Source organism: Amphiura filiformis, chromosome 10 (assembly GCF_039555335.1).
Source record: "Amphiura filiformis chromosome 10, Afil_fr2py, whole genome shotgun sequence".
Classification (NCBI taxonomy): Eukaryota; Metazoa; Echinodermata; class Ophiuroidea; order Amphilepidida; family Amphiuridae; genus Amphiura; species Amphiura filiformis.
In genome coordinates, this window is record NC_092637.1 from 35,084,871 (window position 1) to 35,102,194 (window position 17,324).

Here is a 17,324-nt window from a genome sequence, read left to right on the forward strand (position 1 = left end):
TAACAGTGGAGGAGTATCGACTCTGTCACTAGTAGCATATCCTTCAAAAATGTTTTGCTCGGAGACGTATTTTGTCCTTCACGTACGCCACTATGTGTTGCGACCGACGATATGTATATAAAACTATATAATTTGACATAATTGCCAACATGCAGTGTTCCTGAAACACATAGGCGATTTGCTTGAAAATTATTTTCCAGAGTCAAGATGCGAGTATCATTTGTGCCTCAAATCACTTATTTATTGTCCAATCAGTGCAGAGTAGGTTAGTATATGAATATTGAAAGATCAAAGTACTATACACCTGATCCGTGAACTTTTTCTTTTTGAATATAAATACTTGTGTTCATCAATTTATTGTTAAAAGTTAACCGAAATTAATCATTGAGCGCCGATGGGTTCGTGTTTATTGACACTAACACCCAAAATTACCACAAAATACCACGAGGATAACCACTGCGCATGCATGAATCACGCGTGATGCGATGAGGCAATCACCCTAAGTGCTATATACTCAGGAAATCGCTTGCCGGGCCAGCGACATTAAATTATCCAGCACAATTTTTGGTCATGGCTGAGTGAAGATTGTCAATTGAATGCGAATTATCTCTTTGGATAGAACTCATGACTTTAGTTATACATGTAGTGTGCATACTATGAGAGGGGGGCAAGTGATTTTTGGCAGACCATTTTGAGAATTCACCACCCCAGGGGTACCCAGTGGTTTACATGTACAGCCCATTAGGAAGCACTTTTACACATATTTGAGGGGCATTTATTAGGTGCGCTTAGTACGGTTACCTAAGTTATTAGTGATTGATTGATTGATTGATTGATTGATTGATTGATTGATTGATTGATTGATTGATTGATTGATTGATTGATTGATTGATTGATTGATTGATTGATTGATTGATTGAAGATTATGTTTACGAACTTGTTGACATATATATAACAGAACTATTACCAACTTTCGGTTAGGGCCATACAATTATACAGAAGCTTACCGTTTCTTCCGTGCACAGTTTTGCAATGATATATCTGGACTTATACAGCTCTCTACCATGTCTTTAAATTTTTTGTTTGTTTTTTTTGTGCAAAATAAAGGTCAGAGTCGGGCCTACTTTTTGGGTAGGTCGGTTTACACCAATCAAACATTGTAGGCATAAGTGTGGTATCACACTACATATGAACTTTATTATGTTTTTGTAAAGTCAATCATGTTCAAAGTTATGGTCACTCAAAGTAATGGTTGATTGACCAATGTTTGACCATGGATCCTTTTTGTTGAACTGGGGGTAAAGAATTTCATTAAACGTCATGTGGCGTGAATTGACAAGGATTATCTCATTATCTGATTGTAAAGTACATTATTTTTACATTAAATTAGTTCTTTGAAATATTATGAGAGGGTATTGAAAATAAATATTTGATAATGAGACAACCATGGTACAGAGAGAAAAATACACATACCAAAATGCTCGTAATATAACTTTGCACACTTCACTGCCATTAAAATACTGTGCGAGTTTCCTTTCAGGTTTATCTCCCACAGATATTACCCACAATACACTCTGCTCTGAGATAAATTGGAATTGCGAAAGAACTTATTTCATTGCATCTTAATATTAACGGTGACAAGATATAAATGTAGTTTGTTTATACAATGGTCATAACCACACCGGAACATGTTTCCTGCAGTTATTGTTAGTCAAAATTGGAGATTGTGATCAGTCGAAAACTACGTATAACCATGACATGTACCTTTCCATCTTCCTGTATCACTCACACAAATTCAATCTTTTAAAGGTACATTTTCAGAGATTTATTTAGTTTTAAAATGTTTGCTCAAATTTTGATTCAAATTAATCCTATATACATATTTGGAAGCCAGATTTGCAGGAAAATAATTTTGAAATGGCACATGACATTATATTGTCCTTTAGTGCATTCAAAATTGGGATTGCAAATGTGGGGTGGCAAATAATTTAAGATAAACAGTGGTACTATGTGGTATTTTAAAACTGTTCCGCAAAGAAAAAAAAATCAAGCTTTAACATAAGCTTTATTCTAGAACGAAAGTTATGCGTCATCCAACGAAGTGGTCAAAAATCATTTATAGCATGGAAATCGTTTCACTGGTCATGTCTAACACATCTGGTAACAGGATCAGAAACCAAGTCAGATTTTTAGTTAATTGTGTAGAGAGGAACATTTCATCCAAATGTCCTTGATACATACACTCTAAGATAACGAGAATCAATCAGAGCAAGTGTTAGAAAAATCCAAACCATGCATTGATTGAGGTGTTTCATACACTCTTAGATAGCGAGAACCAATCAGAACAAGCGTTAGAAAAATCCAAACCACGCATTGATTGTGTCAAATGTGCACTCCTCGTTCGCGTCACGTAGGCTTGATTCACTTTTCGGGCGGGTTGATGCATTTATATTTTTATTCTTTCTATCACTTATTATGTAAAGAACAATGGATTATAAAGCCTACTCCAAATTGGAGATATTCAACATGATCCCTTATCTTTAATAAAAAAAAATGGTATAGGTCTAAAAAAAGTACAGCATCATTGCTATCCCAGCAAACACAAAACGTTTTCGACATCATTCGCAAAAGGTTATAGAAGGTTGCCAGAAAACGTTTAAATGTCGGGTTATATAAAGGGTATATTAAGAGTATAAAACGTTTTCATAACCTTAAAAAACATTTTTTCTACTGCTCAGCAAATAAAATGTTTTACAGAAAACGTTTAAATGTCGGGTTGTATAAAGAGTATAAAAACGTTTTAATAACATTCCAAAAACATTCTTGAAAACTTGATTCAAAACATTTTAAACAGAATGTTATTTTGGGGTTGAAAAAATATTTTTCGAAAAATGGTTGCCCAAAATATTTTCAATAACGTTTTAAAAACGTTTTCATGAACTTTATATAACCCGACATTTAGATGTTATTAAAAGGTTTTGAAAAAATCATTTTAAGAACATTTCTGAGTTTGCTGGGTTTAAATATTTTAACATAATGTTATTTAAGTATTGACACAATATTTGGCAAAAATGTTTGCAAAAAATAGTTTACAATAACTCACATCCCTGTCCACTTCCACTGCCCCCTCTCTCCTCCTCCCTACCCTTTCTTACGAGACGCAACAAATGACAAGTTTTGATCACAAAAACAAATCAAACTTTTGGATCTTGGAAATCTCCCTATGCCTCAATGTGATCATTGTATTGCATCATGTAGGGAAAATCATGGCTGGGAATTTCCAGTTTTACCACTTTGGTATTATAAGTGAGAAGTGGCGGTTTCTCTTGGCAGAACTGAGTCAGAAAGTGGACGTAGGCTTTCTAATGTGTTGTACAGTTTATGTGCCTTCACAAAGAGAGGTACCTATGAGCCAGTCAATTTACATAGCCAATAATGTGCAATTATTCCAGCAATATAACGTAGGAGATGTCGAGTGCAACACAGTGATCTTCTCTGAATTCCCACAAGGAGAATATAATTCTTCAGTCGACTTGCTGAAGTCTGGTTTACGAAACACATCTGTCAATAAAGTGGATTAGTGCAGAAAAAGCCTGCTTCCTGGAGAAAGTGAGTGAGTGGGGCAAGCATTTTGGAAATTGTCATCTATGCGAGGATTTTATAAGCAAAGGATATATAAATTCAAGTCAACAGTGGACTTCGCTGAACAGTGAACTTCGCAGGATAGTTTGAATCAGGATTACACATCAGTCGTCCGGAACATTGAGTGCAACAGAACTTTGTAATCAACAAACGCAGTTGTATCTTTGTTATAACCCTGCCGATCGCGAGCAAGCTGTCAAGGTAATGGAAGGATGTATTGCTGATGTGAAGTCTTGGGCCGTTGAAAACAAGCTTGTTCTAAATGACGCCAAGACTGAGCTTGTCCACCTAACATCACGGTTTTCGAGAGTAGCCTGTTCATCACCTTCTCTGACTGTCGGTGAATCTGTTATCAATCCTTCTAAATGTGCGCGAAATCTTGGTGCAGTGATTCATTCCAGGCTGTGTATGAATGGTATTGTAAAATAGTTTTTGCAAATATTTTTTTTTGCTAAATATTTCGTTAACACTTAAATAACATTATCATTATGTTAAAATATTTTGCGGGCAGTTTCAAAAAATGTTTTGTTTTTAAAGTGTTATGAAAACCTTTTATACTCTTTATATACCCTTTTATAACCCGACATTTAAACGTTTTCTGGCAACATTTTATAACTTTTTACGAATAATGTCAAAAGCGATTTGTGTTTGCCGGGCAGCTATATATTAGTTTCATGTAAAATATCATATTTTGTCTTTATTACGCGACTTTCGGCCTAAACGAGCAGGTTATGTTAGCACATAAAATGCTCACAAATTCCAATCAATATTAGGCATATAGCCATAAAATAATCTAATGCCATCAGTCAGGAATACGCACCTTTTTCCGAGACACAATATAGGCCTCCTAATGTCACTTACCATGCTTACCGAGAATTCGTATGTCACTGATCAATCATAGACCATAATAACGAGATATCTTTAATGCATTGCATGCAGCCTGTACAGACCAGAAATGCAGACTGTCAACAAACAGAGCACAAACACTGGTTGTGATATAATATAATCGTGTCAAACTATAATTTCATAAGAATGGGAAACAACCAGAGCACTGCAGGTAAGAAGCCTTACATTAATTGTTATCATTATTATAAAATTCGGGTTTTTTAGAAGAAATATAGGTTACACGTAAAAAAAAAACACTTTTGGTGTCGTCACCACCAATTTAAGGCCGTATAAAATTAATGTTTTGGTTCTCGTCCAGAGGATTTTCATGAATTGATTAGGAAGGGATGTTTTGGTGGTTTTTTTTTCAATGTAAAATGAGCATTGTCAGTATAGTTTTCGGGCTTTTTCAACAGTGCTTGAGGAAAGGATGAAGCCTTTTTTTTTCAAATGTGAGATTCTGAGGGATAACCCCCTAGAGTACCACAAAAAAGACTTGGAAATTATCCTTGTTCTTATTTATTTATTAACTTATTTATGTGTATAAAGTTTTCATAAATCATTCCAAAGATTTAAAAACAAAATGAAAAATCTAAAAAAGGAAATACCAAAAATTGAGAAAGGAGGGGACGAGAATCAGAGCATTAATTTTATACGGCCTAAGCTACTGATTCAATAGCGTTGTTGCTTCATCATGTCATTACCATGAATGCACCAACACGAGATTGTATCAAAAACCCGCTATGATTTAGCTGTAGTATTAAAAATACAATGTTCATGTTCATGTATAGATGCCATTATTGTGTGCAAGTCGTGCTGGGAACATCAGGCCCTACATTGATGCAGAGAAGATGATTCATGCGTTTCTGAGAAACAGAATCAGGTGATGGGCTACAATCTATCCCAAAAATACAGTCTATAATATCGAATTGATTAATTCGAATTAAACAATTCATTGATGTTAGCACTGGGTAGTAGCCATTACTGCCAGTAGACAGGAAGTCTAGAAAGTTGACCTCAACGCTGTAGGTGGTCTTCCTGTACTTTTGAATGGGACAGCGGTAACCTTGGGCATGTTTTAGACCAAAATTTTGGATTTTTCAGATTTTTTTCTACGTTTGTGAGAGCATAACAAGACTATCCGTCGATGGATTTTTATTTCCGTCGCTAGATATTTTTAAAATTAAGTTTTTCATAACATATTAAAAAGGCAGAGACCCCTGATGTATAATAAATTAGCTAGGTAAGTTTTGAGTAACCTTGATGAAAATTATCAAAAACGTGCCTATTCAATTGTGTGGGTACGGTCCATCACCTGTCACTTGGTAGTCTTGTAACATGTCTAATGGCGCTGCCTATGGCCACTCGATGAATTGTTTAATTCGAATTAATCAATTCGATATTATAGACTGAAATAATGGTATGTATATAAAGTCAAAAGAAAAATGTTAGCGCGTGCAGTCATCCAGCTATTTTGTATAGCATGAAACAGTCAAGAGCCACTTCGCGAAGTTTTAAATCTTGGACGCACTAAAATTATGAAGTTTTTGATACTTTTATATTTGGCATAGTGTTTGGTTCTGAGGTTTATAAGAAACATGACATAAAAAAGGTGGAGTAGTGTCTCTGAGGAAAAATGAAACTTCAGAATGAAAAAAAGGGAAAGAGTGACCACTCATCCTCCCACCGTGCCTTTATCTCTATACCTTTATACTGTTGCGTACACACTTAGAAAACAGGTGAAGTTGGAACCCCTAAGGGTTCTTGACCTTGTCCTGTATATGGAACCCTCAAGGGTTCTTCCAAGAACCTTTACATTGGGGTTCTTTGAAGAACCCTATCAAAAAGTGCTTCATGGGACCTCTAAAGGGTCTCTAAAGAACCTTTGTGATAGGGTTCTTTGAAGAACCATATCACAAAGGTTCTTTATTGAACCTCTAAAGGTTCTCCCATTTTGTCCCGTATATGGAACCCTACGGTTCTTCAAAGAACCTTCATGATAAGGGTTCTTTGAAAAACCCTATCAAAAAGGTTATGTGTTGAACCTTTAAAGGTTCTTCAAGTTTGTCGCATATATGGCACACTATGGTTCTTCAAAGAGCCTCTGCAATAAGGTTCTTTGAAGCATGGTGACACGTACTCTAGAAATTATGCTTAAAAGTACGGTCTTCAAGTTGAACGGACAGAGATTTCTATGTATATGCTTAAAAATATAAAATCCGTGGTGTTAAATAGCGTTTGCCCTGCGTTTCAGTAGTATGTAATACGTGCACTAGGAGCCCTTTTCAATTAAAACAGGGGTTCCTTGTGGAACCCTATAGCTATGAAGAACCTTATTTTCACCGCGAGAACCCCATTGAGACTTCTAGCGAACATTTGAAGGTTCTTCAAGCGCACATGGTTCGTGAACGAGCCCTATATCATTTTGAAGAACCATTGAAGAACCCTTTTTTCTAAGAGTGTACCCAAGGGTAGCAATTAATGTTAAAACTCATCCGTTACCGCATTAGAGACAAATTATACCAGGTTGAGTATTCTTCTTCTGATTCACCTATAAATCAGTACAGAACATTAATTCAGGTCTTCATCACAGGAATATGCATGGTCAATAAGGGGGCTTTCATGTTCTTCGGAGAGGGTCATGAGTATACTGGGGGTTCATAGAGTTTTTAGACCAAAAATAGGGGGGGGGGGGTTATAATTTTAAACACCAAAATAGGGGGGTTATAGAATTTTTAAGGACTGGTGACTCATTCTTTAGCTCAACAATCAAAATGTACGCCTTTTTTTGCGCTCCGCGCGCCTCCTTTACATTTATTATCAAAATGTTAACGCGCTCCGTGCACTTTCTTTGCTCTAAAGTTTTCGCGCGCTCCGCGCTCTAGTTCCAGCAATGAATAATTTGTCTTGAGTCTGTGTAGGCGGAAGGGGGGCGGGTCATAAAAAATTCGACCCAAGATACTAGTGGGGTCACAAAAAAAAATTAGCCCGCGATATGGGGATCATAAAAAAATTGACTCCGGTCACCGACATATTCATGCCCCCCCCCTCCGAAGAAAATGGGGTCAATTTCATTTGCAAATAGAGAGCTCCCTCCTCTGAAATCCCAATAAGAATTAAGGTTCCGTGCCTGTATTTGATGGTGGGAATTTTACGGGAGGGCACTTTTAGGTTGTGCTTTAGAATTTGATTCCGAAATTCTTATGCAGGAGGGATCACATTTGGTACCAAATGTTTGGAATTTATTTTCATCTTAACAACGTAAAGAACATAAAAATCCAAATGACGTAAGAAATCCAACTAAATCATCAGAATTCAGAATTTGGGAACTTGAACGTGACCGATTTTAAGAGAATCACAACAAATAGATTTTTGACTCAAATTTTAATGTTCAAACAACCATAATCTTTACAGTCAAAAAATTTATTTTTACCACATTTTTATATTTTTTTAAAAAGAAATCTGATGTTACTCATTGTAATTCTTCCTTTGCCGGTACATACCTTTTAAAGGGATTTTTATTACTGCAACCACGAACCATCTGCTCAGTCTCTGAGTTCCAGGATCTGTGGTGTGACTCATGGTTTTATTCACTAATATTTTGGTGCAAGGGCTAATCACTATCACATATGTGGAGCATGTGGCTATTAAGCTTGCTAAGAAGTATAACAATTGAATTATATAAATGATTAAAGCCATAATGTACGATTTACGACCAATCTTAATTTTATTATGCTGTTATAATATTAGAAATAACTGTTGGGAAGGGATTCTGTCCATTTTAAACATAAATAACAATGTAAAGTGAAAGAAATCCTACTGGCTATTATGGTTGTTTAACATGGAGTTCTATAGGGATTTAAAGTCATAATATGACTTTATGTCGAACTTTTGCTCTTGGGACTTGTGTAAACATTACAAATATGCCAAAAAATCAGGTTTGAAAAATTAACCACTTTCCTATTATAATATTGTACATTATGGTTTTAACCCTAAATGTATTGATTAACTCATAACACTAATTAATTAGAAGTTTCCTCATGATCTGCAGGATCATAACAATACACTGCATATTTTTCGGAACATACGATATATATATTTTTCCCCAAAGTTTCTTTTTAACATTGTGGAGTAAAATATATTTTGCAGTGTAGTGGGGGAAAAGGCAGCAGAAGATTAACATAAAAAGTGCTATCTTTCATTTTCCTTCAGATCCGTCTTAGGATGGACTTCGTATTTTGATAACTGGTGACGGCAAAACATCCCTCACGTGTCGTATATTTGCGACGGGTTCTACTGTTGAAAGTCCCAAACGATCATCATCTGTAAGTAACAGGGAGGAACGGAAAATATGGGACGAATCATTGCAATGTGAAGTATTTGGGCATAAACCCAGCAAAAACGTTTTAATAACATTAAAATGTCGGGTTATATAAAGGTCATGATAACGTTTTAAAACGTTTTGTATGAAAACACACTAATACAATATTTTTAAATGTTTTCAAAAAATGTTATTATAAACTATTTTTGCAAACATTTTTGCCAAATATTGTGTCAACACTTAAATAACATTATGTTAAAATATTTGAACCCAGCAAACACAGAAATGTTCTTAAAATGTTTTTTTCAAAACATTTTAATAACATTTAAATGTCGGGTTATATAAAGGTCATGAAAACGTTTTTAAAACGTTATTGCAAATATGTTGGGCAAACATTTTTCGCAAAATATTTTAGCAACCCCAAAATAACATTCTGTTTAGAATGTTTTGTATCAAGTTTTCAAGAATGTTTTTGGAATCAAAACGTTTTTATACCCTTTATATAACCCGACATTTAAACGTTTTCTGTAAAACATTTGTGTTTGCTGAGCAGTAGATTATCAAAAAATGTTTTATAAGGTTATGAAACCGTTTTATACTCTTAATATACCCTTTATATAACCCGACATTTAAACGTTTTCTGACAACCTTTTATAACCTTTTGCGAATCATGTCGAAAACGTTTTGTGTTTGCTGGGAAAGTTCTTATTGTGGATTTCCCTTTAGACAGGTTTGATAACACTTTATGTAACGCTATCGAAGTGTCTTTAGGTGCTAGATCAGGACCACATTGTATTTTGCTTGTCAATAAGATCACTTGCAGTGGACCCGAGTCCGATTCTAGTATAATTACAAATCACAATGAATTTTTCGGCCATAGCGCGGCGGTGTAACACCGAATTTACACTTAATTTATGTCCAGTTTGTCTTGGGTCAAATCTCTACCATGGAAAGTTTGCTATAGTTTTAATATAATGACTGTATTAAAGATATTAAGGTTTTAGGGTCTCATATTTAAAAACAAACACGATGTTTAATCGCAATATTTCAAAACCACAAACCAAAACTGGGTGCTATCATGTACGATTTTTCTTTTCTTTCTCTTTTTTTTGTTTTTTGTTTTTTTGCTTCTCGATTTATTTTTATTCTGATCTCTGTAAGTGTTGTCCACCTACCTCTGCTCTAAAGTATATCCAATCGCCAGCGGTCCTGCTTGTCGTGATTTAAGCCTCCAGCATACTTTCCTGCCGCTGCGGCAAGCGGCAGGGCGTTTCAACCAATGACAAGCCTTTATTGTGTCCGTTTGTCTGCAATGCGCGTGCGCCACGCCGCTCAGCGGCAAGCGGCAGGGTAGTATGAAACCAGCATTAAACAAGCAGAGATGTGACAACAATAAATTGAGAAAATTGCTGATCCCAATTTTCATCACTTTAAACTGGTTGGAGGCAGCCAGAAAGATCACTAACGGAGACTGAAATTGATTGAGAACTTGTTTTTGTTGAGAGCAGAACTATATTAGAACGTTTCAAAGGTGATATATTTTTTCCAAGGTTTCTAATTAAATTTGGTGAAGTTAGAATATTTCAATGCAAAGTGCCACAATGTCTTTTTGAAAGACAGTTCTTGTCAGGTGTAAAACAAATCTACATCCTCTTTTGACTTTTCAAAATATACAATCTACAGTCGGAATCCGACAAACCGGAAGTGAGGATCAACCACCATCATTCTGAAGATGTCTATCGACCATGATTATGATAGACGAAACCGTCAATCGTGAGTAAAATTCTGGTTTTATGCAAATTAAAGAAATTCATTCAGTGTGTTTACCTACAAACCTGATGAATCTATTCAAATTGCCTTGCATTCTTCTAACATCATTTTCTCTTGTTGTATTTATATGTGATAGGTTATAATGTCCAGCCGCGAAATGTCTACAGAAGAGCTGAAAGCAACGCTAACGAAAAACATTCAGTACCTGCAATAGTGCACGGATTACACGTCTTATGGCGCAGAAAGAGCTGCTGACGATATTAGTCGTGTCTTGCTAAGCATTGCGAAACAACCTGATAAACAGAGAGCTCTTGCCGGACATGTATCTAAACTCAACTTGGGCACGCTTTTTAAAAGGGTTTGGGAATCACTGTCAGGATTCATTACGAAGGAAAATAGCCAAGGCTATGAGTGTATTTGGTCCATCCTTACAATGTATGCCAACATCACGGACACATCTCCTGAAGTTTCGAAAGAGTTGGGAGAAGTCGGCTGCATACATTTGATGGTTCAAGCTATGGATAAGTACAGGAAGGAGTATAATGGTGATAGAGGACCACTACAATCTATACACTATGCTTTATCGAACGCTATTCAAAACTGTACCGAAAACATCAGTATCTATCGAAAAGCAAACGCAGTCTCAATCTTCAAAAGGTATCTGGATAATGAAATCATGATTGTTAAAGTACTCTCCCTTCGCATCCTCGCATATATAGTTGATGATGAGGAGAGTAGTCTTCTTCAAACAACTAACGATGGAGTCGCTTTTTGTTTGTCACTATTGAAAGATGCGACCTCTAACAAATATCATCGCACAGAATCATTCACAGATTCAGCACAAGAGTTAATCCTAGCGCTGAATAAGCTTGCCGTCAATGATGCCAACAAACGGGAAATCTCAAAACACGGCGGAATTCCTGTGTTTACTCGAATGCTACGTAGTGATTTCGTGTTTACTCGAATGCGACGTAATGGTTTATCTGAAGACGAGCAGTGTGCAGCCGTGCACGCGCTATGGAATTTGGCATTTATAGACGAGATCAGGATATCCAAGGAGATGCAGACGTCGGTTAAAGGTAGGTATTATGAAATATTAGTATACAACTATGAATGTTGTAGATGGGATAAGCAGATAAGCATAATTGATCTTAGTGTAAACATTCTCGTGGAAATTCAGATTTGTTACGTTGCATCTATATTATATTGTACAATTTCAGCACTGGAAAAATTGGCAAAGTCAGATAACCACCATATGCAAGAGATATGTGCCCATGCTCTGGCGCAAATCAAAGGTCACCTTTCAAGAAAGAAACCTGCATCGAGTCAATCTAAGGAAGTGCCACCGAGTTACGAAGAGGCCATCTCGCAACCTGCAAAATCTGCTTCATCCAGAAAGGCTCAAGTAATGATAAGCTACCAATGGGACAACCAGGAGACGACTAAGAGACTGCGAGACAATTTGGTAAACGCTGGATATCAGGTGTGGATGGATATCACGCATATGCGTAAGTCTTATAAGTACCTGTAAAGTTTTGAATATTTCATACCTAAAATAAACCGGCTATAAAAAAGAAAACAACTAAAATCATCATGAAAATATATAAAGGGGAAAGAAGAATTACGCATCGCACACTAGCACATTTAAACATGGATTTACAAATGGAAACATAACATGCATAGGCAGATATACCAGAAAAAACTCCGGACATACCTGCCTGTGCGGGGACTTGAACCCCAGACCTCTCGCTTGTCGGGCGAGCGCTCTACCACTGAGCTACACAGACTGTCCCTGATAAACAGGACTCAAGTCTGGTACTTATGGATATGAGCAGTTAAGGGTGAACAGTACAAACAACACATTACATCCAGTGTACGAGATCAATTAATGATGCTTACCCGCCAGCCTAATATAATCATACAAACAGAGGAAGAGGCTTACGCATCATACACTAGAACATGGAAACATTCAAACATTACAACTAGCGCACGAGATCAAATTAATGATGCTTAATCGTTTTTCTTAATAAAAATATACTTTCTGATGTAATCTTGTTAATAGCTTTAATTGTTACACATACGGGTTTAATGGACTAAAATGCCTACGTTTAATACCAAATATTATGATGCTTACGGTGATAACGGATAGTAGGAATCATTAGGAGAGGATGTTTCTGCGATATTCCCTTATCTATATAACTTTCATATTAATGACTGAAATAATTTCTCATTTTTTAACTAGGAGGCAGTCTAGTGGATGCAATGGCAAAAGCTGTAGAAACATCATCACTTGTACTTGTCTGTATGTCAGAAAAATACAAGAATAGCAATAATTGTCGAGCAGGTAATATAAAATAGCTAATATTCTTGTTTTCCCCTTATTGTTATAATTCATCCTTTTCCTGGTTTTACTATTATCAAGACTACTGTATTTACACCTTAGTAGTTTATCAATCTCTGTCCGTTTTTTCAACCTCAATGTTAGAGAATATTTTCCAATTTAGCTTCTAACATACATCTCAAATCAACTGATACACGGCAGCCACGTTAAGCAGGTTTTCATATCTTTCAAGTTCATCTTCAGCAGGCATTTTTCACCAAAATATTGAAAACCGTTCATTTCTTTGAAGTCTAATTTTCTTTCCTTAGAGGCACAATATTCATTTACGAAGGAGAAACCCATCGTATCACTGCTTCTAGAACCCAAGTATAAACCTGACGGCTGGCTGGGAATCATAGGCCTCACCACCCTATATCATGATATCACATCACCAAAGCAGTTGGACACCAAGATGCCGGGAATACTTGCTGCTATACAATCTGCTCTTGGTGATGACGTTGATGAAATTGACGGTAAGTATGTTTTTCAGTACCATATGATTGTGTAAAAGAGAAGGAATGCTCTTGCCTACTTCAATATAGGTTGACACGTTGCAGTCTACAATATCACCCTTTAAATATGGTAAAGTGTATGGCGTTGGCAAACTGTATGCAAACAAATACAGTTTATGTGTGAATGGTGTGCACTGTTAAAATACAAGGTGTCCCAGAATGATTTATACCGTGTTTGAAAACAATATTAAAAATATTTAGTCAACAGTGTATCCAATTTTACTAAGTGCAGTGCAATGACAGACATGTCTCCTACATATTCTGCGACTTTCATATAAATAGCTTGATTAGTTTTGGCGTGACATTGATGAAAACGGTGTGTGTAATTTACAGTGCAAAGGCATCATAACACATGGATCCTTTATCACCACCGTCCTGCCGTACTGTGCAATATATTGGAGAAATCCTACATTCTTTTATAGGAAACACATCAAATTTGGCACAGATGTAGAGCTGACAACGCTGAACAATTCTTAGTTTTTATGCGATTTTGACCACAATATTTACCCAAAAATGGCATTATTACAGAGGATATAACTTCCTCAGGGATCCTTCACAGCAAATTTTAATCTTCTCCGTTACGTAGGTGTGGGTTTGCTAATATACTGTGGACATGAATACATGCTGTGACACGAAGGACGAACCTACTTTTATGACAAATCTATCTCTGCCGGCATTTTAAATGTTGAATCTCACACCCCGCAATAATTGTCTTCAAAACCGCTGCCAAATGGAGAATAGTATAAGGTCACTCAAGCGTAACAAATCATTTATTCCATACAGGGATTGCTTCGTAACATCATAAATATTCGATAGATATCGACTTTTTAGTAGAAGTAAGAACAGGACGCAACAAATATACATTTTCCAAATAACTTTGTGCTGAAATTTTACAGGTTTTCAAAATAGATTGTTTTGTCAAAACTTGGAATTCACCATTTGTATGCAATATCCTGTAACTTCTATTAGAAATGTCTAATTTCTAAAATCTAAAATTTCTAAGGAAGCTAAATATATGTAAATCTTAGAAATTAAAACAATTTACCAATAGTAATGCTCTTCATACCTAGAAAAATCCAACTTTCCCGGTATAAATCATTCTGGGACACCCTATATCTGTCGATAAGTAAAGGAATCGGTTTGTAATATTATTTCCATTTTGATATCTTTTTGATACAGGACCAATTAATGCTACCTTACAAGAGGTCCAAGGCGCTGCCGGAAAATCTACAGAAAAGGGAAGCATTGGTCAATCTAAGAAAGCTGTTCGTCAATGGACCAGAGAAGATGTGCAAGATTGGTTGAAGGACAACGAACTCAACAAGCTCTATGAAGCCTTCAAGACATTCAAGGGCAGACATCTAGAGTATTGGTATGTCAAATATTGCGAAGATAAGAACGCGTTTTACGACGATCTCGAGGTCACTTATGAATGCATCATGGATGCTAGAACGCGCTTCGAGTTTGAGGTGGCTTTTGAGGAACTATTTGAAGAAGAATAAGTATCGTAAAGACCAAGTGTTGCCATGGCAAAGCAAATCATACGAGCAGAAGAAAATGACGGTGATAACTTCGTAAACTATACTATGTAATTTATAATAGAGATACTTAAAAACATGGATTACGATTCAAGTATATAAATTTACTTGTAATGGGGATGCTTATAACCGTAATACATGTACCTTATCATAAATCACAATCGTCCAATGTTTCCCACTGTATTCCACGACTCGTACCTAAACTGGTCAGAATCACAGTTCTATGAATACAACTACATTTAAATGGATTATCTAGTGGTCAATCAAAGCAGCTTGTACGCCAATGGGGCAAAGAAGACGTTCAATATTGGTTGAAGGACAATGAACTCACAAAACAAAGTGTCTTGGATAGCATCATGCTTATACCAGGGCTACGACACTGACAAATTTTGCATAGCAAAATGACCCGTTTCCACCGCAGCCAATTTGGTTTCGCTCCATCGAAATCAAGCTGGCCACGGAAGAGACTACCCTCCTTTGTGTTTGTTCATTTGTGTATGGAGAGCCATTCTTGGAGTCTATAATGACTTAGGCTGCGCTCTCAGCTAGAGTCCGACGCTGCATTGTACTAGAAATACCTTTTCTGTGACATCGCTGTAGAGCCAACCGAGAACACGTATTCACATACGGGATATGATGAACCATTGACTTGACGCCATGATAGTAGGATCTATTAGTCGTTTTATACACAATGTATATACCGTATTGTAATAATACCAATATTTGTCATAATATATAATGAGTAATATTTAGCAATGTAAATGTGCAGTTCATATGCACAAACGAATACTGATCTTTATGATATTCAGGTTTTTGTACACCACGTATAACATGTTACATAGGAGGTCATACGTGTTGACCTTCATCTATTGTATTTGTTCATTTGTGTATGGAGAGGAGAAACGCCATTAAACGCCATTAAAACTCCATCAGTATTAGGGCGTAGTTCAGTGAACTCACCGGATTGCTATTCCAAGTACTTTGGTAATACAGATAATATGTATTAATGGGTCGAGGCGATTGCATTGAAAAACCTAATAAATTATTCATAACAGTTACGTAATCAATCGATAGTGCGGACACTTTTCATTTGCAAACCACCAAAATTCGTAATCTGTTAGCGTTGGAAAAGAAACCACGTGAATAGAGTGCCCTCTCAAGAATAACTACTCTCTGCTTATAGACGAATCCAACGAGCCAAGTCATGGTCAGGATTTGGTCGGACATCTTTGGGTAGCCGCTAGCACCAACCTGGTGTTTTGAGTGTCCAATTGTGCAAATAAAAGCCGCCCAACACGTAGAGAAGATGCAAGGACGAGGAGGGTTAATAGAAGAATAGCTAATAATATATATAATGGAGATAATTCCGCAGGTAATCCCGTCGCATCTATTCATACATAGTCCTTTTGTTCGCAAGTACAACCATGCATAGATACCGCGTGTAGTTAATCCGATTATTATGTCACTTCAACAGCGAATAGACCATGCTGTGTGTTTTGTTGAAAGGAACTGTATTGTGTTATTCTTTTGTCTACCTGTGTTTTCGCGGAAGTTGTAAAACGGGTGATGGAATGCAGTTTAAAATTTCCACCAAGGCCGAATCATTTCACATTTTGAGTGCATTGTAGCCGACGGTTACCCAACTAAAGGCTGCTAGTCAGGTGTAGGAATGCGTGAATTTGGATTCCTCTATACTCTAATCGTGTTTCACCACCCGTCGCTATACCTTTGTACAGAGGTTTTATACAGCGAGTATAGGCGACGGGTGGTGAAACACGATTAGTATATAGTGTCTTGGATATCAACAAATTTAATTAGTAACCACCCGAGGGTGAGAAAAAGGGATTTCTTTTGGGGGATATATAATACCAGCAAAAGAGGGGCTCGGTAGTTTTGGGGGGAAGAAGGTTAAGCAAGAAGGAACGGGTGATTTACGGGTGGTGAAAATTCTACACATTTTCGAAGATTTTTAATCACCCGTGTTTTAGTTAGGCATAAACCTATCATGTTTGAAATAAAACATTTTAAATACTAACAATATAAACCAAAATATGAAAGAATGTCACATACCTATTTTGAAAATATTAAAACATATAAATAAAATTTGCAAATAAATTTCTGACTTTAATCCGTTTTAAATCTGATCAAAAAGAATTTGTATAATTCTTGATACTATCCAAGACAATTATATGCAACGGAATAAATCTAAATATTACACAATGCTGCTTTAATCTAGTTTAAGCTTCAAAATAGATATAGTTTGACTTTAATCTGTT

At 36.3% G+C, this 17,324-nt stretch overlaps 1 protein-coding gene and 1 long non-coding RNA gene across 2 annotated transcripts; both read left to right on the forward strand.

Moving 5' to 3' along the window:
* Positions 1-4,583: 4,583 nt before the first annotated feature.
* LOC140162186 (uncharacterized) lies at positions 4,584-11,279 on the forward strand. Its single transcript, XR_011860213.1, has 3 exons — positions 4,584-4,699; positions 8,740-8,852; positions 10,755-11,279. It is a non-coding gene; the product is annotated as an uncharacterized lncRNA (long non-coding RNA).
* A 15-nt stretch (positions 11,280-11,294) lies between these two features.
* Positions 11,295-17,083, forward strand: LOC140161822 (uncharacterized). Its single transcript, XM_072185119.1, has 5 exons — positions 11,295-11,697; positions 11,839-12,126; positions 12,861-12,962; positions 13,268-13,471; positions 14,690-17,083. The coding sequence occupies exons 1-5, from the start codon at positions 11,295-11,297 to the stop codon at positions 15,010-15,012; spliced, it is 1,320 nt and encodes a 439-aa protein (XP_072041220.1). The 3' UTR covers positions 15,013-17,083.
* Positions 17,084-17,324: the final 241 nt, after the last annotated feature.

Bases quoted from the DNA above. Each gene is read 5' to 3' on its own strand.
- LOC140161822 (XM_072185119.1), top strand. From the start codon at position 11,295: ATGATTGTTAAAGTACTCTCCCTTCGCATCCTCGCATATATAGTTGAT. The intron at 12,127-12,860 runs GTAAGTCTTATA...TTTTTTAACTAG, and splicing joins GATGGATATCACGCATATGC to GAGGCAGTCTAGTGGATGCA. The intron at 12,963-13,267 runs GTAATATAAAAT...TTCTTTCCTTAG, and splicing joins TAGCAATAATTGTCGAGCAG to AGGCACAATATTCATTTACG.